We start from the raw sequence: 22,353 nt of genomic DNA, 5'->3' as shown, positions 1-22,353 counted from the left end.
GCCCACGAGAGTCAGTGGCCCCGTCCAGAGTGCACACCGGGTCAGACCCAGGCACGGCTATGAATTTAGCTCCAGAAATGGCAACCCAGCATCCTGGGCTGTCTGCATCCCAAGAGGACCCCTTAGAGGCCAGCTGTTGTTCAGCTACACAAGCTTTGGTGCGCACGACAATCGCCACTTTGACAAGGCAAGAGTTGGGGGTGCCACAGCATGCGCTGTCACGCTCCGGAGACAGTTGTTTCTTAACACGCGCAGGCCATCGGCAAGGAGCTCTCTGAGGACGGGGAAGACATCTTAAACCAGTTTGGGGGTTTTTCAAGCACCTGTCAAGGTGAGCTGCAGCAAGAAAGTGCTCCATATTGGCTGTTGAATCAAAGGCTGACTCAGTGAATTACTGGACCCTGCCCTTTGGGACGCAAGGCTATTAAAGAAGATAAAATGCCATAAATCATCTTAACCCTGATTTAGATGGTGGGGCAAGGTTATGATTGGGGTGGGCAGAGAACTGCAGTGGCTCATTGACCACCACTGATTTAAGAAAGGCTTCCTGGAGGAGGTGGCCTTTGAACTGAGTTTTGAAGAGTAGAAGTTACTGCCACAGGAGAGATAGTAAAACGAATTAACATGGTAGCAGGGTACATAAGCACCGACCTATCAGAGGTGAAGCTAGCTGAGGCACTCCAGTGGAGTCTGGGGACCCCTGACGGGCCAGGCATTACCCTTTCACATGGGCATCCTAAGCTTGGGGGTCCCCGGGGAGTAGCTGGTATAGCAGGAGCACCCTAAAGCGAGGGATCCTGGCACTATGCCAACAGTCAGAAATATTCCCATGTATTTATCCTACACAGACAGACTGGTGTGTGCCTACTGAATATTAGCCCTACACTATGGACCTGAAGTGGCCCTATTGTCTTCTAGTTTGTTGCAGCCCCAGGAGCCTTACTAGAAAATGAGTAGAGACTGTTCTCTGTCCAGTACTCCGGTACTTCCGTCGCTAGATCCCAGAGCAGTCCCTGGAGTGCGGGAGGACACTCTGAAGTTCCTTAAACAGGCAGACCGGAAGCCCCTCGCCCATTAGAGAGCTGGAGATCCTCTCTTCCACGCTGTCTCCTGGTGCCCAGCCCTCCCTCCACTGCGAGCTCACTCACCGTCAACATGCCCTAATATAAGAATTGGATTCCATCATCCTCATGCTCAAAATATTTCATTCCTCCCCTCTGCCCAGAATACCGCTGTCCTGTTGTTTTTACAAACCAGCCTGCTACTTCTTCTCCTTCAATGCCCCGATCAAACTTTACCCACTTCTATACCACCTTGGAAGCAGAATTCCTCCCTTCCCACTAAGTATTACATGATGAAAGTCTCCGTCTCCCCAGCACGAGGCTGTGAGCTCCTGCAGGCAGGCGCTGTGGTGTCTGACTCATTTCCATATCCCTAGGATATGGCCCAGGGTCTGACATAAGGTAGGCGCTAAATATTTGTTGAATGCAAGAGTGGCTGGCGTCAATTGTTAAGAATTAGATTAACCCAGGTGGTAAAAGATTTGGAGGAAGAACGAATAGTTTAACTTGGCGGAGGCATGAGGAGAGTAGCCAGAGATAAGATGGAAAGGTCTCTTGGGTAAGGTTTTAAGGGACTTGGACGTCAGAAGAAGGTGGGCATAACTCTGCTGATCCGTTGGGGAGCTGACACAGGTTTTTGAACAGGAGAGTAATAGGATGAAAAGTTTAAAAAATACATCTAGTTTAAACTCATCAGAGGCCCTCTCACCCATACTTGAAGTTTCCCATTCATGCCCAGGTTTGCCTCCCAGCCACCCCTCCACTGACTCACCTCTAGGCCTACCCGGCAGCCCGCCCTACCCCTTTGCCTGTTCCCTACCTAGGCCAGAAGTGCATACGAGGGCTGCCTGCCTTCTTAGCCAGGGGTCTTAGGGGACCCCAGCTCCTCCATCTTTCCCCTTCCTTGCCTGGGGCTGGGAAGCAAGCCAGGGGTAACTGAAGCTGGCCGGCAAGCAGCCGGGTGGTGCCAGGGAGAGTGTGGGACAGTGCCAGGTGGTGCCTTGGGTTCCAAGCCGAGCCTGTGACTTCGATAACCTTGCCTACGCACACACCTGCCCCTCACTCCACCCCTACCCAGCCTCTGGTATCGGGGAGGGGGGCACGAGGCCAGATAGACCCGCGGGACTTTGGCTCGCTCTCTACAAAAGGGCATTCTGTGAGTCAGCCTGCTCCCCTCCAGGCTCGCTCCTCCCCCACCGGCTCCTGTTTCCAATGCACGTACAGCCCGTACACACCGTGTCCCGGGACACCCTGCAGTCAGCCGCATGGCTCCCCTGTGCTCGGGCCCCTGGCTCCCTCTGCTGACCCCAGCCCCTGCCCGGGGCCCCACTGCGCATCTGCTGCTGCTGCTGCTGCTGCTCCTGGTGCCCGCCCATCCCCAGAGCCTGCCCCAGGTGCAGGGGGAATCGGCTACAGGAGGAGGTTCATCAGGGGAAGGTGATCCAGTAGGCGAGGAAGATCTGCCCAGTGAGGAGGATCCACCTGGGGAGGAGGATTCCCCTGAGGTTGAGACTAAGCCAGGAGAAGAGGACTCCCTGAAGTTAGAGGACCTACTGACCACGGGAAGCTCCGGTGCCCACTCACGGCCCCCCCCGAACAACGCCCACAAGGGCAAGAAAGGTAAGCGGTCGTCCACCTCCCGATCTAGGCTCCCCTAGGTTCACGCTCCCTGCCCAGAGCCTGGTCCAGGCCGTGGTTCTTCAGGGAAGCGGCAGAGCCTGCTCTCAACAGCCGCCGTTCCAGACCCCAGAGCTCCCGCCCCACCAAGCCCCCGCCGCTGTCTGGCTGATGGGGAGAGGGAGGCACGGATGGAGAGAAGCGGTGGGGAAGACAGGGGGAGGCTGGGGAGAAAGAACTGAGTGTGCAAAGGAAGCATGCATCGGGGGAGGAGGAGGGAAGGAGAGCGGAGTACAGGGGAAGAGAGGGGGGGAAGTTGGGGCCGGACAGTGGGTATCCGAGGGAGAGGAGAACTGCAGAGGTCATCTGTCTAGCAAGGAAACAGCAGGTAGAGGAATCTGGAATTGTGCTTTCCACGCCAGGAACTTTAGGAAAGGAGTGGGAGACCCAGAAAGAGCAGAGGGATGAGTGGGGGGTGGTGTGGTGGGCATGGGTGAGGGAGGGAGAAAGGAAAGTTGGCCCACGGATTCGGGCCCGGGGACCGAGCCGCCGCCTGTCCCTTTGCAGACCCCAAAGCAAAGGCTCCAACCGGCCTCTCTGGGGCCTGCGGTGGTGTTTGGTCGCAGCGCCCTGTGATTGACAGCAGGCATTTGTTACCTGCGGTGCCCGCGCGGGGCGTCTGAGGACCGCGACCCACCACGCTCCCCGCTGCTGGGCAGCACTGGGCATTCACGTCGGCCTGGTACCCCCTTCTCATTTACACAGGGGACGACCACAGCCACTGGCGCTATGGAGGTGAGACGCGCACCCCCGCACGCCGCCCGGGGACCCAGCTCCACTGATGCGCCCCGCCGCCACCCCCGGCCTCGCGCGGGTCCTGGGCGGCCACCCTCCGCCCGCCGCCTGTCCCCGCCCACGCCGCCGAGTTCTAGCTCCCGACCCCATCCCCTCACCGTTACACCCGGGCTCCCTCAGAGTCCCCGACCCAAAGGCCAGACAGCCTCACCATCCTCTCTCACCCCAGGAGACCCGCCCTGGCCCCAGGTGTCGCCCGCCTGCGCCGGCCGTTTTCAGTCCCCGGTAAATATCCGCCCGGAGCTCACCGCTTTCTGCCCGGCCCTGCGCCCCCTGGAACTCCTGGGCTTCGAGCTCCCGCGGCTCCCAGAGCTGCGCCTGCGCAACAATGGCCACACCGGTGAGGGGGTCTCGCGCGGAACCCCAGCCAAGCCGGAGGGACCATCGGGGAACGGGGCGGAGCCTGGTGGGGGGACGGCGCTTGTGGGGTGGGGCTGGCCCTCGCCGGCGGGTGAAGCAGAGTGGGATCACCCGCCTCCCCCTTCTCAGTGCAGCTGACCCTGCCCCCCGGGCTGCAGATGGCCCTGGGTCCCGGGCGGGAGTACCGGGCGCTGCAGCTGCACCCTGCACTGGGGGTCTGCGGACCGCCCGGGCTCTGAGCACACCGTCAACGGCCACCGTTTCCCTGTCGAGGTGAGCCGGGAGCAGCCGAGGAGGAGCGAAGGGCGGAGCGGAGTTGGAGCTCTGCCCTGTTCTGGACCCTCCCTCGCGTCCTCCCCAGATCCACGTGGTCCATCTCAGCACTGCTTTCGCCGAGATCGGCCAGGCCTTGGGGGCGCCCGGGGGGCCTGGCAGTACTGGCTGCCTTCCTGCAGGTACGGCAGCACCTGGTCACCCTCCCACCCCCCAGCTTCCGGGTTCCCCAGCCGGTCCAGTGCGCTCGGCCTGGTCCATGGCTGTCCCTCCTCCCTGGCGAAGCACCACAGCCAGTGCCAGAGGCTGACATCTTAGACATAGGGAGAATACAGGGTAAAAAGGGCGGCCAGAGAGGAGGCAAAACTTGAAAGAAAAGGAAATGCCCAGCACAGGGAGCAGGGTTGCCACGCCCCAGCTGATGGCCCACTTGGGGCGTGGCAGGGAGCACGAGTCAGGAAGACTGACAGCGCTAACGCGCCAATGGCCCACCGCTGCCCTTGGTGGGATGCACTACTGTGACCTCTTAAATGATCACACATGAGAAAGACTGGAGCAGGCTGAGTAAAGTGAAGAGGAGAAACACCTGCGAGGCTCGCGCACTCTGCCTGCTCAGGGCTGACCTGAGAGACCAAGGTTCAGAGAAGTGCGTCGCCATCGGCAGGGGCAGGACCCCCCCCAGTGCAGGCGTCCATGGGAGAATTATGAGGGTGGCTGCAGAGGTAGCAGGAATGCGAATCCGTACAATGGGTTTCTGTGGGGGACCATGGAGTGTGTGGAGGTGGTGACCAAAGTGAATAGGGCCCAGGTCACCGAGGCCTTGTCTCCAGGACTGGTGGTCCCTCCTTCCCCTTCTCTTCCAGTTTGCCATTGAAAACTGGTCTGCCGAGCTTGCTAGTTTGCAAAGCAAGAGTATTAAGACTTTGTGGAATAATGAAACTGTTTCCCTACCATTCTCAGTGCTGAGGAAAGGGAGGGAGGCTGTGGGGAGCCCTCCCACGTCCAGGCCTCCAGCCAGGGCCCAGATGCATGCACCCGTCTGTTTCGCACTGTCACCCGCAGGAGGGCCCGGAAGAAAACAGCGCCTATGAGCAGTTGCTGTCACATTTGGAAGAAATCCCCGAGGAAGGTCAGTTTGTTGGTCTGGCCAGTACCCTCTTTACCCCGGTTCACAGAGACTGCGCCGGGGGAGGTCTCCGGCTGAGGATGGAGATGGGCATGCACTGGCAGAGCTGTGAACCATCTCTGTCCTAATGGGGAAGCCGACCAGAGACCGCCAAGGCACAGGCCAACTGCTGGCCACAGGGTTTACAGTTCAAAACCAAAAGCCAAGCCAAAAAACGAAAGGTAGACAAAAAAAAAAAAAAAACAAAACCAAAATGATGTTGCAAACTTGGTGAGTACTTTCTCTAGAAATCCCTCTCTCAGTCACTCCTGGTTGTTTTAAACCTCGCTTGCTCTACTGGACCTTTGGGTTTATGCTAAACCAGAGGGCTGTGTGCTTTTGTTTTTATATGTGTGTGTGTATGTGTGTGTATGTGCAGCTCATTTTCCCTTTTTAATTGACACTGGGCTTAAACTGGTGGTCCAGTTAGTGGTTCACTAAATGCTGCTAGTGTACAAAGCAAGAGGGAAGACCAGAGAGCCCTCTCACTCCGAGAAGCCCTTTGCTCTCCTGAGAGATGTGGCTCGAAGAAACCACTTAGCAAAGAAGTGGTCTTGGGGCATTTACTTGACTTCTGGGAGGTGGACTGTATCTTTGGAGCTTCACGGGGGGCGTGATCTAGGTGAGACCCCAACACAGGTCCTCCTCCTCAGGCTCAGAAACTTGGGTCCCAGGCCTGGATGTGTCTGCACTGCTGCCCTCCGACCTGAGCCGCTACTTCCGCTATGAGGGGTCTCTGACCACACCCCCCCTGTTCCCAGGGGGGTCATCTGGACCGTGTTTAACCAGACAGTGAGGCTGAGTGCGAAGCAGGTGGGACTGGATGTGGTGCTGACAGAGGGGGTGGGCCGCAGGGGGAAGGGGACAGGATGAGATGAGCAAGAGGAGGAGTGGGAGAGCGAGCGGCCAGGGGAGGGCAGGTGGAGGCCCGAGGTGCTAGCCACGGGTAGGCCCAGGACCCTTTTGCTTCCTTACACCGTGAGCCCACCTGCGCTGTCTACCGACTGCCCCAGCTCCACACCCTCTCAGACTCCCTGTGGGGACCCGGTGACTCTCGGCTGCAGCTGAACTTCCGGGCGGCGCAGCCTTTGAATGGGCGAATCATCGAGGCCTCCTTTCCTGTTGGAGGAGACAGCAGCCCCAAGCCAGGTGCAGCTCTGTGTGGCGTCCCCAGCCTCAGGGCCCTCGTCCTCCCCTGTCTCTCCACTGTGCCAGTGTCTGTCCCTGGTGGTCCCAAGTCCCCGGCTCTAACGTTTTCTCTTTCCCTTCAGTACATCTAAATTCCTGCCTTGCCGCTGGTGAGTCTGTGTTCCTGGCCCCTGACACTGGGGGGCGCCTGTGGACCCCATGTGCCCCAGAGGCTCATGAGAACCACCTCCGCCTGCACAAGATTCCCCCAACTCCAATACGGCACACAGTCAGACTCCCGAATGAAGCTCCAGAGATCCAGCATCCTCCCCCTGTGGTCTTCAGGAAGGAGGAATGGTGTTGTCTACCCCTGACCCTTGACCGGCCTCTCCTGGAGACTGAGACCTCAGGGCGGGTGGCGGATGATGCACTGAGCAGGCTTTGACCTGTGGACCCCCCACAGCCTTCTCCTCTCCCCCACCAGGGGACATCCTGGCCTTGGTTTTCGGCTTCCTCTTTGCTGCCACGGGCATTGCCTTCCTGGTGCAGATGAAGAGGCAGCACAGGTACCGCCCTGACCCCTCCCTCAGGCACAAGCTGTCCCCAGTGGGGTCCCAGTTTCACCCCAGGTTGCATGCAAGTGAGCTTCTCCTGGACCAGTCTGCTGACGAGGCGTCCCTGTTGTGCAGTGACAGGTTTGAGACCAAAGCGGGGGTTAGCTACCACCCAGCAGAGATGGCAGAGACTGGCGCCTAGAGGCCCGGATCTGGACAATGCAGAGCAGACGGCTACAGGAAACTGGGTCCTGCTGTGCCCGTTAACCACTTCCATTTCTAATAAATCTGTGGGAGTCACCTTTGTTCCTAGCTCGGAAGGATGGGGCATTGGTTTCCTGCTGCTGCTGCCACAAAGGGAATGCACATTCCTCACAGGTCTGGACCAGGGGTCCCAAATGGCCTTAGTGGACACTCGGGGTGGATGGTTGCCTCGCCGTCTTCCATTCTAGAAGCCACCTGCATCCCTGGGCTCGTGGCCTCTCCTCACGTCCTCACTCCAGCCTCCTGCTCCCACTGCCACATCCCCTACTTCCTGCCTCCCTCCTGGAAGGCTCCTGCTGACTACACGGGGACTACCCAGACGGTCTCCCCATCTCGGGGTCCTCTGCTTACTCACAGTCCCCTCTCCTCTGTGAGGTGACACTTCACAGGATCGGGGCTGGACGCACAGCTGCTGTCAGGCAGAGGGGCAGACTGACCGATCCTGTGGCAAGTGCCCTGTGCGTGTGTGCACGTGTCGCTGTGTACGCGTTCGGGTAAGGCAGGCTGCAGTCTTCAGGCTTAGAAGCCACATAAGAGCTTTTGGGTTTTCCCACTGCCCCACCGTATGCCACCTCTTGCAGCTGTGCAGGCAGAAGGTGTGGTCTGGCCCGGCTGCCCAGTGGGCCAAGACACTCCCCCTGACCTGTGAGATCCTCGGCCTCACACGGCCTGTTCACGACCCCTCCTCAGGGAGACCAGCGCCCCCACCCCACGGCTCCCACTCAAAGACGCGGGCCCTGCACACTCCAGGGTCCTCCCCTGCCCGTGGCCGGCACCAGAGAGGCTGCGAGGGCGCTGAGAGGTCGTCGGTAACACGGGTTTTATTGCGTTGAGGTGGCGACCAGAGCCTGGCCGGGGCCGGCCCTCACAGGTTGTTGAGTTCCAGCAGGGTCTGGTCCAGGGTCTGGTGAATCTCCACGTTCTCCTCCTTGGCGCTGGCCAAGGTCTCTGTGAGGGGAAGCAGCAGGTGAGGAGGGGGAGGGGACACAGGAGGGAGGGACATGGGGGAGGCATGGGAGTCACAGACAGGGGGAGGTGACGCTCAGACACGGAGGGCGCTAGGAGACCCAGGGAGACACAAACACTCAGGGACCTGAGGGCGCCACGGCAGGGGTGGATGGACAGTGTGACCAGACAGACACGCTACCTCACCAAGGACTCAGGGGCATGGAGGTGGGATGGGAGGCCCGAATCACAAAGTACTCTACCTTCCTGCTTGAGCAGGCTTAAGAGAGTTGGAAACAGGAAAGACAAAGACTGAGCCTGGGAAGGGATGGTCGGACAAACAGACAGACAGACAGATGTGAGGCAGGAAACAGACCTGCAGCTGCAGCGAAAGCCACCTGGTGCTCCTGAACTTCATTCCAGACCCTGCACCACCACCTTGCCCCTCTCCCGCCTCCCACCACCAGTTCCTCCGCTATATCCTGGCACTGCCCCAGCAGAGTGCTCCAAGGCCAGTGCCAGGCACCAGGTACGGTGCTTGGCAGGCTCACCGTGCCCACATGCAGCAGGGAGGGTCAGTGTGGGCCCAGGGGAGGGGTGTGGGACGCAGGGGTGTCAGTGTGAGCCTGGAGGAGGGGTGTGGGACGCGGGGGTGTCAGTGCGAGCCCGGGGTGTGTGTGTAGGATGTGGGGGTGTCTGTGTGAGCCGCAGGGTTCTGTGGGAGGGCCCAGTGCAGTGGGGGGCTGTCACAGGCGTGTGGGGTGGTGAGGGCCAGGGTTTCGGGAGTGAACCAGTGCTCTGAGGACAGGAAAAGAGCATGGAGACCAAGTTCAGAGTTTATTAAGCAGCAGAAGAGGTGGAGGCCAGCGGGCAGAGGAAGTGGTGGAGAGAGAAGGGCGAAGCCAGTGCCAGGGTGGGCTGCGGGTGTGAAGGGGACTCTCCCTAGGCTGCTCCCGGTCTGCCTGGGCAACACTGGCAACTTGCGCTTCTCCTGCCTGCCCCCTCCCCAGAGAGAGGCTGGACAGAGAGCAGAGAGGGGCCTGAGGCAACCGCACGGGAGTGGGCTCAGAGGGAGGTGATGTCGTTGAGTGCGTTGTCCAGCTCCTCGCTGATGGCCTTGTACTTCATCTTCTGTGCATAGACTTCATCTGGGGGGGCCGGGGGGAGTGTGGGGAGAGGGAATGGAGGGAGGGAAAGAGGCAAGGAAGGAGAGAGGGTAATGGAAACAGAGAGAAAGAATCAGAGCAGTGGACAGAGAAACAGGCCAGAGGACAGGCTGGACAGCTGTCAGGGCTCCTTCCTTCCCGCTCTGTCCTCTCTTCACTGTACCCCACGTTGGGTCTCCCCCAGAAGCTCCTGCCGCAGGACTGGGAGCTGCCTCTGGACAAGCAGGTGTGCTCGCAGGAGGAGGAGAGCGTGCCTGAGCAGGAAAGTCTAAAGTCCTAAAGCTGGAGATAAAATTGGTGCCTGCCTGGGAAGACGCGGGGATTAGGAAAGCTGAGGGGTGACCGTGGCATAAAGGAGAGGCAATGATAGGTTCAACAGCAGTGTTGCTAATAGGAAGAGTCACAGACTGGCCAATATATAGACATTTGCTTTTGCCAAATCTAGCTTAAAAATAGTTATCTCCCATTAATGCCATCATGAAAACCTAGATGTTCAATTAACTAGCTCTCTTTTAGAGATGGGTGTTTGGTGTAGCAATTGATACTGCTTGGGATGCCCACATCCCATACTGAAGCGTCTGGGTTTGAGTCCCAGCTCCAATTCCAATTCCAGCTTCCTTTTTTTTTTTTTTTATTATTTTTTTTGAAAGGCAGAGTTAGAGAGAGAGAGAGAGAGAGAGAGAGAGAGAGAGAGAGAGAATGTCTTTCATCTGCTGTTTTACTCCCCACATGGCTGCAATGGCCAGGGCTGGGCTGGGCTAAAGCCAGGAGCTTTATCTGGATCTCCCATGTGGATGCAGGGGCCAAGGACTTGGGCCCTTTTCTGCTGTTTTCCAGGCACATTATCAAGGAGCTGGATCGGAAGTGGAGCAGCCAGGACATGAACTGGTGCCCGTATGGGATGCCTGCATCACAGGCAGTGGCTTTTCCAGCTACGCCACAGTGCCGGCCCCTCCAGCCTCCTTCAAATGTGCATCCTGGGAGGCAGCAGATGACGGCCCAAGTAGCTGAGCCACTGCCACCCACAGGGGAGACAAAGAATGAGTTCCAGGCTCCTGGCTTTGGCCTGACAAACCCTATCTGTTGTGGGCATTTGAGAAGTGAGCAGGTGGATAGAAGGTCTCTCTCTGTCTCTGCCTTTCAAATAAAATGAAAAAAATTTTTGGAAAAAACCTTCCTGTTTAGTAAAGAAGACTCTGTAGTGTAACTCTGTTGAACTCTTGTGTTGCACTTGGAAATGGAACTGGTGAGACCAAGTGTATGTGTGGTCCGAGCACCAGGGGCAGCAGCATCACCAGGGAACCAAGCCAAAATCAGGCCACACTTCGGAGGGCTCAGGAGTCCATGTCCTCAAGACTCCCTGGGTGACACTCATGCATGCTCAAAACTCTGAGAGGCACTGGACGACTACCTGAATGGCAGGCACAGCCCGCCAAAGTGAGTGGAGTCCTGGGCGGTCCAACCCTCGTTCAGCAACGGCACACATTCAGTGGGATAAGAAGATACGGGACAGACCGCGTGGGGACCGACGCAGAGAGGTTCAGGGGAATGGGGGAGCATCCCTTTTACCTTCCAAGTCGTCGATGGTCTTCTCCAGCTTGGCCACAGACCTTTCGGCAAACTCTGCTCTGGTCTCAGCCTGGGAGTTAGGACAGGATGGGGGCAGTGTCACGTCCTGCTCTGTCCCACCCCTGCCCCAGGCAGTCCGCGGTGGGATGGGAGGGCGCTCACCTCCTTCAGCTTCTCCTCCAGCAGTTTGATCTCCTCTTCGTATTTGTCCTCCTTGGTGGAATACTTGTGGGGACAGACATCTGTCATTAGCATCTTGCTGCCCCCAAGCCTGCATCCTCCATGGGCCTTGCCCCTGCCCTGCGGGACCCCATCCTCACTGCCCCTCTGCCCCCCTCTACCTTGTCCGCTTGGGCCTCCAGGGATTTCAGGTTGTTGGTAACAATTTTCAGCTCCTCCTCTAGGTCCCCACATTTACTGCAGGGGTGGGGTGTGGCGGGGCGGGGTGGGGTGTGGGGGCACAGTGAGGCGAGACAGTGGAGATGGCACAGTGGGAGGGTGGAGGAGAGAAGAGCAGAGCAGAATTGTGAGAGTGACAGCCGGCAGAGTTTGGAAGCCCCAGGCCCTCCCGACCCCCGGCAGGCGACAGCGAGGCCTGAGATGCTGAGGTGGAGGAAGGTGAGCTGAGAGAAGGCACCCTTGGCCAGAAAGGGCCAGAGAGGTCGCTACCTCCTCCTCTGAGGCCATCAAGGACTTGAGGGCCTGGTCCATGGTTCGGAGCTCCTCCTCCAGCTGCCTGGCTCGACTGGGGGCAGCAGGCAAGGGTCAGAGGACAGGCCCTGGGACACTGCCCCCCACCCCCCCCCGACTGCGCAGAGTGTCCACAGCCTCCGGCTCAGGTGCAGGCCTGAGGCCACCCAGGGGATCGAGGCCACCCAGGGGATTGTTACCTCTCGGCCACCTCAGCTCTCTCTTCTGAGCGCTCCAGCTCTCCCTCCAGGATCACCAGCTTCCTGGCCACCTGGTGGGGGGTGGGGGCGAGAAGCAGTGGCTCCAGGGTGTCCGACAGGGGCTGGGGGCTGGGCAGTGAGCCGGGGGCGGGGCGGGGTGGTCACCTCCTCGTATTTGCGGTCGGAGTCCTCGGCAATGTGCTTGGCCTCCTTCAGCTGCATCTCCTGCAGCTCCATCTTCTCCTCATCCTTCATGGCCCGGTTCTCGATGACCTTCATGCCTCTGAGACGCGGGGACAGGGGTCAGGACGCCTCCCCCAGCCCCCGCCCTCCTTCCCAGGGCCCCCTACCCACCTCTCGCTCTCATCAGCTGCCTTCTCGGCCTCCTCCAGCTTTTGCAGGGCAGTGGCCAGACGCTCCTGCGCCCGGTCCAGCTCCTCCTCTACCAGCTGAATGCGGCGGTTCAGGGAGGCCACATCTGCTTCGGCCTGTGGGTCGGGGGGAGGTCAGAGAGGCTTCAGGGGACAGCAGGCTCCTTCTCAGAGAGGACCTAGGCTTCCTGGCTTCCAGATTTTCCACCTATTTTGCCCAGGCTCTGTGCTCCAGACCCGAACCTGCCTTCCTTGACCAGCTCCACTCCCCTGCTGCAGGGCCTCATCTGCCAGTGTGCAGGGCTCGTCTCGCGATGGTTATCACTGCCACAGTTCCCTTTGTCCCCTGTGAGGGCCCTCCAAGGGCTGGGACCAGAGCCGAGGCAGCCCCGAGTCCTCCACCGCAGAGCCTGGCCCAGGTAAGACTCAGGCCAATCAGATAGCACCACTGCTAAGAACAGCCAATCACAGAATCACACTCAGGGATGTCATTAGCTCCTAGGCAGACTATGAACAATGAGCCGGGGAGGCAAGCCGGGCCTATAAGGAGCCCTCAGGGCTGTAGCAGAGGGACACCCCACCCAGGCCAGGAGCCGGCTGGGGGCAGTGCAGGGTCAGTGTGAGTAACGGGCCCTCAGCCTCAGGTCTTGCAATAGGAAGGTAAAACCATGCAGGTTTTGGAAAAAAGTCCAAGAAAACTGATGACACCCTGAGGAAAAAAGACGGGGCAGAGCCAGGCCCCAGGGAAGGCGAGTGAGAGCCGCAGAGCGGCCTGGCGCTAAGCGCACCGGCTCTGAGTCAGCCCGCAGTCTTTGAGCCATGGCTCAGCCACTCAGCACTTGTGTGACCTTTGGTGGCCTCTTTAGCCTCTCTAAGCCTCAGTTTCCTCCTTCATAAATTGGAATTAACAATAGCAGAGCCTCCTGGGCAGGGCCCTTCTGCAGGGCTTCTCAGAATCAAGCAACACGACCATCGGGAGCCATAGGGAACCAAGCAGCTTCTCCAGTGCCACTCTAGACCCAGAGTCGGGGTCTCCAGGGTCAGGGCTTGGGCATCATCGTGTGCTTGTCTGCTTTTTCAGACAAACTCCCCAGTGATTCCAATGCTAAGCCAAGTGTGGGACATCAGGATACAAGATGCAGCAAGCATTGGAGCAATCACCTACAGAGCCCACACACCATAGATGCTAGACTATCCCTGTCCCTCCCTCAGTGACAAAGACATGGTGGCTAAAGGAGAAAGGCCCGGTGGAGGGGAGGAGCCGGGTGGGGCAGGGGCAGAGGGCAGGGACACACAGGGCCATATATAGAAAGTGTTTTGTAACTTGTCCTCCAGGTGCTGAAGGCACCTGGAGCTTGGCCACCCAGAGTGACAGGAGCCCATCATGGCACAAGGCCGGATGAGTCAGTGTGGAAGGATTCTGGGGACAGCACTGGGGGCTGGGAAGCTCGGCTCTAGGGGCCACTCTGCAGAGAGATGAGACTCCGTAAAAGGAAAACGCTCTCGATGGTGGTCGGGCGGCAAATGGCTGCAGAAAGTTTGGGGGGCACTGGGATCCCCATCTCAGGACTGATGTTTGCCGCTTCCTGCACCTCGAGCACTTCCCAGTCGCGGGACGCTGCTCCCTAACCCCAGGCTCTCCTGCTCCACTGGAGAGCACAGAGAAACTGAGGCACCATGTCAATTAAGTGCCGTGTTCAAGGTCACACGATAAATGTGGACAGTGCTTTCGACCTACTCCTGGCACTGCGCCTTGCTTCCCCAGCTCTGTCACGGTCCCCTCCTCCCCTCCAGCCCCCACCCAGCTCCTTGGGTTTCCAGCCCTGCCTCCAGCTGCACTGGGCCCTGGTTATTTATAGAGTGTCAGATGCCCAGGGCTGTCTTTGGGAGCAGCTGCAGGTCAGTTCCCTCCCAAGTGCCAGGGCTGGGGGAGAACCCAAACTGGAGGCTGGAGGTCAGAGAAGCCCAACCCTGGGGGATTGGGGACCATGAAAGACCACACAAACAGTGACGTCATCTCTGATGCTCCATCCCCCCCACAGCACCCCAACCCAGGCTTATCTTACAACACTCCTGGGTGGAAGGCAGCTGGGGAAACTGAGTCAGAGAACAGTGGGAATACCTGCCATGTCTGAAGACATTTGGCCATTATCCTACCTAAAGGTGGGAGTTGGACATGGCAGGGATTGGAGAGGTCTGATTGGGACTGCTGGGGGTGGGGGGAGGCAGAGACATTTCAGGGTGAGCAGGCCCTGCCAAGGTGGCTGCCTTGGCATCTGTGGCCCTGTCCCTCTGCCCTGTGGCCTGGCGTGGTCCCTGGGCTGACAGCTTAATGAGGGTAAATAAGGAGCCTCAGAACCTGAGCTGGGGCCCCAGGGCACAGCAGGGCTGCTGCAGCCAGAGGTCAAGGCCAGGGAATTTCTTACAGCCGGCCCCCTCGGGTACAACCAGAGGGACGGCCCCATCTTTGGATCCCTTTCCCTCCTCCTGTGCGCCAGCCCCCACACATCCCCAGATGTAGCTGCAGCCCCTCTCCCTCTTTCAGCTGAGGCTTAATGGAGGTAGGTAGCAGGTTCTCACACCCCCACCCCCACCCCCACGATGACTCACTGTTGATCACTGGAAGGGCTGGAGCGGAATGACCAGGCTAAGCCCTGCGGGAAGTGGTAGGTGGTTCTGATTTCCCCAGCGGCTTGGATTACTTGTATAACATTTGTCTTAGGAGTTACTGCGAGCAACCCCAGTCTGTGCTGGTGCTGGGGAGCCACCTGGGATCCCTTCTGCCCCCGCCCCGTGCCCTGAGGCCACACTCACGTCCGTGGCCTTCTTCTCGGCCTGCTCCAGTTTCTCCTGGGCGTCTTTCACCGACTCCGAGTACTTCTCCACCTCATCTTCAGTCCCCTTCAGCTTCTTCTGGAGCGCCTGCTGCTCCTCCTCCAGCTGCGAGAAAGCGCACTTTGGTCAGCCAGGCCTGGGTGCGGGCGGGCGGGTGCGGGGAGGGAGGGGGGACAGGGGAGGGGGAGCCCAGTCAAGGGTGTTGCGGGAGACAGAAGCTTCACGCCCGCCCAAGGAGCAGGGCTGTATCATCGCTATGTAAGGGTAGGCAGTGGAACCGGGGGCCTGGGGCTCCCACACCTGGCTGGGGAGTGGAACCGGGGGGCCTGGGGCTCCCACATCTGGCTAGGGCCCTGAGGGTAGCCGGGAAGGCCCAGCCTCCTCACTAGGTGGGAGCCTGCCTGGGGAGCAGGCCCAGGGCCGAAGGGGCCTCGGTGGGAGGAGGGGTGGCTGGCTGCACTGGGCGGGCCCCCACCTGCTTGCAGCGGTCCTCAGCTTGCTTCTTGTCGGCTTCGGCCTGCTCGGCGCGGTCGATGGCGTTCTCCTTGTCCAGCTTCAGCATCTGCATCTTCTTCTTGATGGCGTCCATGGCTGCGGTGGGGGGCGGGCCGGCCGGCTGGCGGTGAGGACTGGGTGGACCGGGCTGACTGCGCGGAGCGGGCGCACGGGTGCCGGGCGAGGAGGACCGAGCGGGACTGGGATGTCCCAGCCGCGCGGGCGCCTAAAAGGCCGGGAGGGGACCGGGCGGAGCCGGGGCCCAGGACCCTCCCCCGCCGCGGCCCAAACCTTGTAGGGGCAGAAGCACTGCCCGGCCGGGGGGCGCGGCCGCCCCCTGCGCCCAGCCCCTCGGGACCGCCCCCTTGGGGTCCCGCCCCCATTTCCCTCCCCTCCCCCAGCCAGCCGTCGGAAGGGAAAGCAGCCCCCCGTGGGCTGCGCCCGCGCTGGCGCTGCGGAGGGGAGGGGAGGGGAGGGGACCCCGGGGCTTGGGGGCCCCGAGCGTGCTGAGTGACAGCCGGGCCCGGTAGCAGCTGCGGCTGGGGCCCCTGGGGCTATTTCGGGGCGTGAGCTCAGGGCAGCTGCCCGGGCGCAGGGACCCGCGTGCCCCCCCTCAGCTGCAGCAGCCGCTGCCCTTAATTTAGAAGTTTCCTGTAAATCCCCCCGGATTAAATGTCTCTAGGGAGGCCGAGCTCCTCCGCGCTTCGATTGCCTCAGTTTACCCCGACGCCCAGACTCTAGGTCTGCGATGCAGACGTGGTCGTGGTGGTGGTCGTGGCGGAGGCTCCCCGGGAGCTTGGGGAAACGGAGGCAGGGGCCGCCAGGAGTCTAGGTCGCAGTGCAGGGCGCGGCCTGACGCCCTACTCCCCCGGCTCCCCCTCCCAGCCCCAGCCCCAGCCCAGCCCCCGCGGCCCGGGACCCGGCTCCGCGCCCCGCCCCGCCCCCCACGTGCCCCGCATATTTTCCACGCGGCCCGGGGGGGTGGGCGCTGGCCAGGGCGCGCTCCCCGCCCCCACTCCCACCCGGGACGGGGCTCCGGCCCCCGCGCCCCCGCCCCGCGCCTTCCCTCCACCGCCGCTCCCGCCGGACTCTCCACTCCTCCCCAGGGCGCCAACTTTACGCCGAATTTTCTTTTCTGCCCTTTTTTGGGATCTTTCCCCGTGGGAAGGCGGGGCCGGGCTGGGGCGGGGAAGACAGGGGCGAGGAGGAAGAGCCACGGAGCCGCAGGGCCTTGGGAGCCGCGGCTGGGGGGAGGTCCCCCCCGCCACCGAGGTCTCGGGAGCCGCTCCCGCAGCGCACCCTCGGGTCGGGGACTCGGAGCCGCGGGGCGCCAGGCCGCTTCGCCGCGCTCCGGGTGGGGTGGGGGAGGGGCTGCGGAAAGCTGTCCGGGGGTGGGGGGGGGAGGCGAGGCGGAGGGCGCCAGGAGCCAGGGGCGCGAGGCCTGGGTTTTTGCGGGCGGGCTGGGCACAGTGGGGAGGGGCACGGGAATGCATTCCGAGCGCTTGGCTGCCGGCTTGCGAGCCACGGACCAGACCCCGCCTGCAGTCCCTGTGTTCCCCAGACTCCCGGAAGGACGCCTCATCACCCAGGAGCCCGAGCGAGACCCCTGGGGCTATCACTGAACCCCGGAGATTCCATGAAAAGTGGGTTCCTAACTACCCCCTGCCTAGGCGGCGACCTTGGCCCTGCCTCCCAGTTCGTTTATTCATTCAACTCTCCTGCCACACTTCTGCCAAAGATCTTTTATTAAAGTGGATTCGAACAAGATCTAAAATCCTCCAAAACTCCTCCCTCCGCACCCCCCAACCCCATTTCTTAATATGGTATAGAAGGCTCTTTGTTCTGGCCCCTGCCTACCTCTCTGGCTCCGTCCCCAGTCTTGCCTAACCTCATCCCCAATACTCAGCTGCATTCCTACCGTGCCGCGTCCGGAGCAGGACGTCACCATATTCTGTTCCCTCTCCTAAAATGCCCTTCCCAGGGGGTGATTCCTGGTGGCCTTTCAGAGCCTGGTCGAATGTCGGCTTTCCTGGGACGCTTTCCCTGGCCACTTCCCCTTCCACCCCTGCGCCAGGTATGCATTGGCCAGGTATGCATTGCGTTCTCTGCTCAGGTTCTTATCTTCTTCTTTTTTTTTTTTTTGACAGGCAGAGTGGATAGTGAGAGAGACAGAGAAAGATCTTCCTTTTTTTTTGCCGTTGGTTCACCCTCCAATGGCCGCTGCGGCCGGCGCATCTCGCTGATCCGAAGCCAGGAGCCAGGTGCTTCTCCTGGTCTCCCATGCGGGGTGCAGGGCCCAAGCACTTGGACCATCCTCCACTGCCTTCCCGGGCCATAGCAGAGAGCTGGCCTGGAAGAGGGGCAACCGGGATAGAATCTGGCGCCCCAACCGGGAGTAGAACCCGGTGTGCCGGCGCCACAAGGTGGAGGATTAGCCTGTTAAGCCACGGCGCCGGCCACAGGTTCTTATCTTTCTCATCCTGGTCCCACCTTAGTGTTTGTACCTGCTTGTCCACCCCCCTGGCTTCTGAGTCCTGTCATTTTCAATTCTGAATCCCCAAAGCCCAGCACAGCACCAGCACAGAGTTGGCACTTGAAGCACACTGGCCAGTGAGTTGTTTAATGTCCCAGCTTCCACTACACAAATGTGACTGATGAGTGAGTCCCGAGGAACTCCTCTAGTGCAGCAGCTCTTACTCTGAGAACCCCTTACAGGCCGAGCAGCTGTTAGAGAGCAGGAGAGGGGGCCAGTGCTGTGGCACAGTGGGTTAAGCCTCTGCCTGCAGTGCCCGCATCCCATGTGGACGTCAGTTCGAGTCCCAGGTGCTCTACTTCCAATCCAGCATCTCTGCTGATGGCCTGGGAAAACAGTGGAAAGAAGATGGCCCAAGTGCTCGGGCCCCTGCACCCACGTGGGAGACCCTGGCTTTGGATCTGCCCTGCTCCAACCTTTGTGGCCGTTTGGGGAGTGAACCAGCAGAGGGAAGACCTCTCTCTTTGACTTTCCCTCTCTCTGTAACTCTGCCTTTCAAATAAATAGATAAAAATAAACAAATGAAGAGCCCATACAGTTTTGTTAAAGCATCTTGTGTCCATCACTACTTGCTAGATTAAGATGAAAACTGAGAAAGTTTAAAAATATGTATTAGTTCACAGCAGCATCCTGGCTGCTCTGCTTCCAATCCCACTGCCTGCTGATGTGCCTAGGGAGGCAGCGGATGATGGCCCAAGTGCTCCTGCTGCCGCCACCCATGTGGGAGACCCAGATGGACATCCTAGCTTCTGCACCTGGCAGGCCCAGCCTTGGCTCTTGCTGGCATCTGGAGAGTGAACCAGCCAATGGAAGTTCTTTCGCCCTTTCTCTCTCTTTTTCTGGTGCTCTTTTAAATAAATAAGTAAAGAAATAAATCTTTAAAAATATTTATTCATTAAAAATAGTAAAAACAAATCCATTACACATAAGCCATGGTAACGTAATGTTTTAGATGAAAAGTAACTATGTTCCCCCTCCCCAAATTAGTAGGAATATGACACTAAGTTTACATGTTTGTCCATCTCTTGAAAAGGCTGCTTGCTAGAAGGTAGTCGGAGTCTCAGAAGCTGCTTCTGCACTCAGCCTGTTGCTGCATGTTTGTTCAAAGTACTGCATATGAGGAAGACTGGCCACACAGGTACGTAGTCAGTACATATATTTATATAGAGAGATATCTAGCATTTCCACATAATTGTGCATATCCCTCTTTGATACACCAGAACTAGACAGGTGATAGTTTCTTAAGGCTTAGTTGCCAAATGGAACCTGAAATAGCAGTGATCATTTTGTATTATCGCACATTAAAATCCACTGGTCTATAATGCAATTTGGATGGATGTTTTACCTTGTAACATCATGTATCCTCATTTGAAAAATATTGATTCATTGAGCTATGCAGATCTTCCAAAGGTTGACCCATTTCGTTACAGTGTACATTATAAAGTAATCACATATCTTAATCATCAGGATTGGTTTCAACACACAAGCTTTTAACTTTAAAATTCTGGGAAACCGTGAAACTCATGAGGGCAGATACACGTTGTCCAAAATTTGAACTTTCATTTGAAACCTTGATTTGTATCACTGGCAACAAATATGGTCAGTGTTCCCTGAAATGACAGACTCTCTGTGGTCTTTTTTTTTCTTTTTCTTAATATTTATTTGACAGTTACAGAGGGAGGGTGAGACACAGAGAGAGATCTTCCATCCACTGGTTCACTCCCCAGATGGCCACAGGGCCAGGGTTGTTCCAGGACAAAGCTAGGAGCCAGGAGATTCATCCAACTCTCCCATGTGGATTCAGGGGCCCAAAGACTTGGGCCATCCTCTGCTGTTTTCCCAGATGCATTAGCAGGGAGCTGGATCAGACGTGGAGCAGCAGGACTCAACCAGTGCCCATATGGGTTGGTGGTGCTGCAAATGGCGGTGTTACCCGCTACGCTACAATGCTGACCCCAGTGTTTTCCTTTTTGCAAAAAGACTTTTCCTGCAAGTTGAGATGGTTTGTCTGTTGGTCATTCTTTTGAATGAATGTAGTTTTCCCAAGAATAAAGCAGCTACTTCAGGTAACAACTCAAAGAATGGCCTTAAGAAAATCATCAGGTCCGGGACTGTGGCATACAAAGTTCAGCCTCGACCTGCAGTGCAGGGCACCAGTTTGAATCCCAGCTGCTCCTCTTCTGATCCTGCTCTCTGCTAATGGCCTGGGAAAACAGTGCAAGATGGCCCAAGTGCTTGGGCCCCTGCATCTATGTGAGAGACCCGGAAGAAGCTCCTGGCTCCTGGATTAAGATTGGCCCAGCTCTGGCCATTGTGGCCATTTGGGGAGTGAACCCGGTACTCTACTAAGACAATTTTACCCACAAATATTTTTTACACTGTCAGTGCAAATGGTGTTATGTGAGAAGGAAAATAATGTCTTGGTATAGTTGTCATCTATGGACCCGAGAGGGTCTTAGGAAGCCCAAGGGGGTCTGAGAACCACATCTGAAGAACTGCTGATCTAGTGGGTATTACAGCCTTCGGCAAGAGGCTCCCAAGGGATCACGGGCAGAAGACGCGTGATTGGCCAGTTCCTGAGGACGTGACAGGGGAAGCAGTGGCAGGCTTAGGCTGCTGTGCTGGACTCCCAGTCGGAGGACGCTAGAGTCGGGACTACAACTCGTCAAGGAAGTTGGACAGGGATCTGACCCGCAGGGTCCTCGGCTCCCAGTGCTGACAGGGACTGGGGCTGGAGTGCCAGGCATTCCACACTGGGGTCGCCAGTCCCTTGCGTCAGAGAAGTGATAAAACATCTCCGTTTTCCAGTACTTAGCATGGGTACGGCTTAGTAAACATTGACTGAATGAATCACAGGTGACAGGTGTGATGGTAGGAAGTTGGCAATATCCTTACTGGCTGCCCTGGGAAGCCACCTGCTATACACTTCCACCCGGCAGGGGAAGGAGGGGTCCAGAGTAGTAGAGACGGGTGGTGTTTGTGTTCCACTTGGAGGAAGTACAGAGGAAACAATACACCGAGTGGCAGGCCTGACCAAAAAAAAAGTCACTCATGAAACAGTGGCTGGCCAGAGTACTGCCTCCCGGCCTCCCTCCGCCAAGCAGGCAGCACCCACCTGCCTGGCCACTAGGGGCGCTCTGGCGCTGTCACTGTAAACACTCCCGCCCAGGGCCAGCTTTTTCAGGTGTTTTTCTTCTAGCACTACTCTAAGCGGGAGTGGCCCGGCCCAGACTAGTAGAGGGGCAGGCCCAGGGTGGGCTTTTTGCCTGGCAGCGGCTTCACCAACCAACTCTACAACCGCAGTTCTCGCGCAGAGAGGCTTCTACTTCGTAGGTTTATTATTTTTAGCGAAGCTTCTTTTGAGATTTGAATCCATCCAGGGACTGAATTTGTTCATACACGCTGAGTGGCTTCGCACTCAGAGCCACGAAGAGCCGTGGGAGCTGCTGTCCAAGCAGTGGAACGAGGCTGAGGCGCTGGCTGCTGGGGTGCGGGTCCCCCAGCAGGGCAGCTGGACCCGGAGACTTTGGGGACCTCAGGGGCCGACTGGAGCACTCCCATCTCCAGCTCTCAACCCCTCTCCCCAGCTGCCCTGGGAGGACTCTCCCGTCTCCTCACGAAGCCAGGCAAAGGCTGTCAGTGGAATCACTTTTATTGGAGCAGAAACCTGTTTGGGGCTTACGACCCTGCAGCCCCCACAGCTGCCGGGGGGGGGGGGGGACAGAGTATCAAAAAAGCAAGAGTAGACTTATGAGGCTGTGGGGACCGGCTGCAAGCTGCTGGCGGGGTGGAGCGGGCTGGGGCCCTGGCAGGTTCAGATGGAGGTCCGGCAGCGTTAATAATACTCTGGGAGCGTTAATACTCTGGGGAGGGACAGGCACTTGGGGGCCCTAGGGCATGAAGGCACTTGGAATCGGGGAGGTGCGGACTGTGCAGGGGACTGGCCAGGGCCAGGCCCGGGTTTGGCAGGCACTTGGAGGAGTGCTGGGGTCCAGGAGGCTTTGGTAGTGGCAGCACAGTCTCTGGGCCGGGACGCATTAAATAGAAGCGGCTAGTGCTCGTCGCGCAGCTCTGAAGGCAGGAACTTGTACTGCTGCTGCCGGATCTGGGCCAGCTTCTTCCGCGCCTCCTCCAGCTCCCGCTCCTTCCGAAGCATCTCCTCCTGCGCTGCGATGATCTGTGGGGCGGGAGGCGCGGCAGCTGGGTCAGCGAGCGTGCGCCTCGCGGGTGCAGGGGGCTGGGGCAGCACAGGCAGCAGGACTGCCCGCCCCC

At 58.7% G+C, this 22,353-nt stretch overlaps 3 protein-coding genes across 8 annotated transcripts in view; 1 reads left to right on the top strand and 2 right to left on the bottom strand.

Moving 5' to 3' along the window:
* Window positions 1-2,150: 2,150 nt before the first annotated feature.
* CA9 (carbonic anhydrase 9) lies at window positions 2,151-7,282 on the top strand. Its single transcript, XM_062207987.1, is given in 14 exon segments — window positions 2,151-2,681; window positions 3,444-3,473; window positions 3,703-3,873; window positions 4,023-4,096; window positions 4,098-4,166; window positions 4,255-4,305; window positions 4,307-4,348; window positions 5,229-5,295; window positions 5,985-6,073; window positions 6,076-6,144; window positions 6,345-6,480; window positions 6,603-6,629; window positions 6,944-7,025; window positions 7,149-7,282. Coding segments are annotated over 14 exon segments (1,329 nt in total). The 5' UTR covers window positions 2,151-2,326; the 3' UTR covers window positions 7,216-7,282.
* Window positions 7,283-8,080: 798 nt separating this feature from the next.
* On the bottom strand, window positions 8,081-15,758 carry TPM2 (tropomyosin 2). Of its 4 annotated transcripts, none has more exons than XM_062207984.1 (9): window positions 15,529-15,756; window positions 15,033-15,158; window positions 12,202-12,335; window positions 12,013-12,130; window positions 11,848-11,918; window positions 11,299-11,374; window positions 11,120-11,182; window positions 10,958-11,027; window positions 8,081-8,225 (listed from the first exon to the last, which is right to left on the bottom strand). In XM_062207984.1, exons 1-9 carry the CDS (start codon window positions 15,640-15,642, stop codon window positions 8,143-8,145), a joined length of 855 nt encoding a protein of 284 aa, XP_062063968.1. In that variant the 5' UTR covers window positions 15,643-15,756; the 3' UTR covers window positions 8,081-8,142. The 4 variants fall into 4 exon arrangements, with proteins under 4 accessions (XP_062063968.1, XP_062063966.1, XP_062063969.1 ...); XM_062207982.1 differs by lacking the exon at window positions 11,299-11,374 and adding an exon at window positions 11,627-11,702 and having other exon boundaries at window positions 15,529-15,755; XM_062207985.1 differs by lacking the exon at window positions 8,081-8,225 and adding an exon at window positions 8,752-9,370 and having other exon boundaries at window positions 15,529-15,758.
* Window positions 15,759-19,716: 3,958 nt separating this feature from the next.
* TLN1 (talin 1) overlaps window positions 19,717-22,353 on the bottom strand; it is a 34,954-nt gene continuing 32,317 nt past the window's right edge. For 2 of the 3 annotated variants that reach the window (XM_062207994.1, XM_062207996.1), the window contains exon 57: window positions 19,717-22,258. In XM_062207994.1, the coding sequence (XP_062063978.1) occupies window positions 22,133-22,258 (126 nt within the window). In that variant the 3' untranslated portion in view covers window positions 19,717-22,132. The remainder of the gene's footprint in view (window positions 22,259-22,353) is intronic. The other variant, XR_009867616.1, reaches the window with a different exon arrangement.

This window comes from Lepus europaeus, chromosome 12, assembly GCF_033115175.1.
Source record: "Lepus europaeus isolate LE1 chromosome 12, mLepTim1.pri, whole genome shotgun sequence".
NCBI lineage: Eukaryota > Metazoa > Chordata > Mammalia > Lagomorpha > Leporidae > Lepus > Lepus europaeus.
This window is presented reverse-complemented; position numbering and strand designations above follow the sequence as displayed.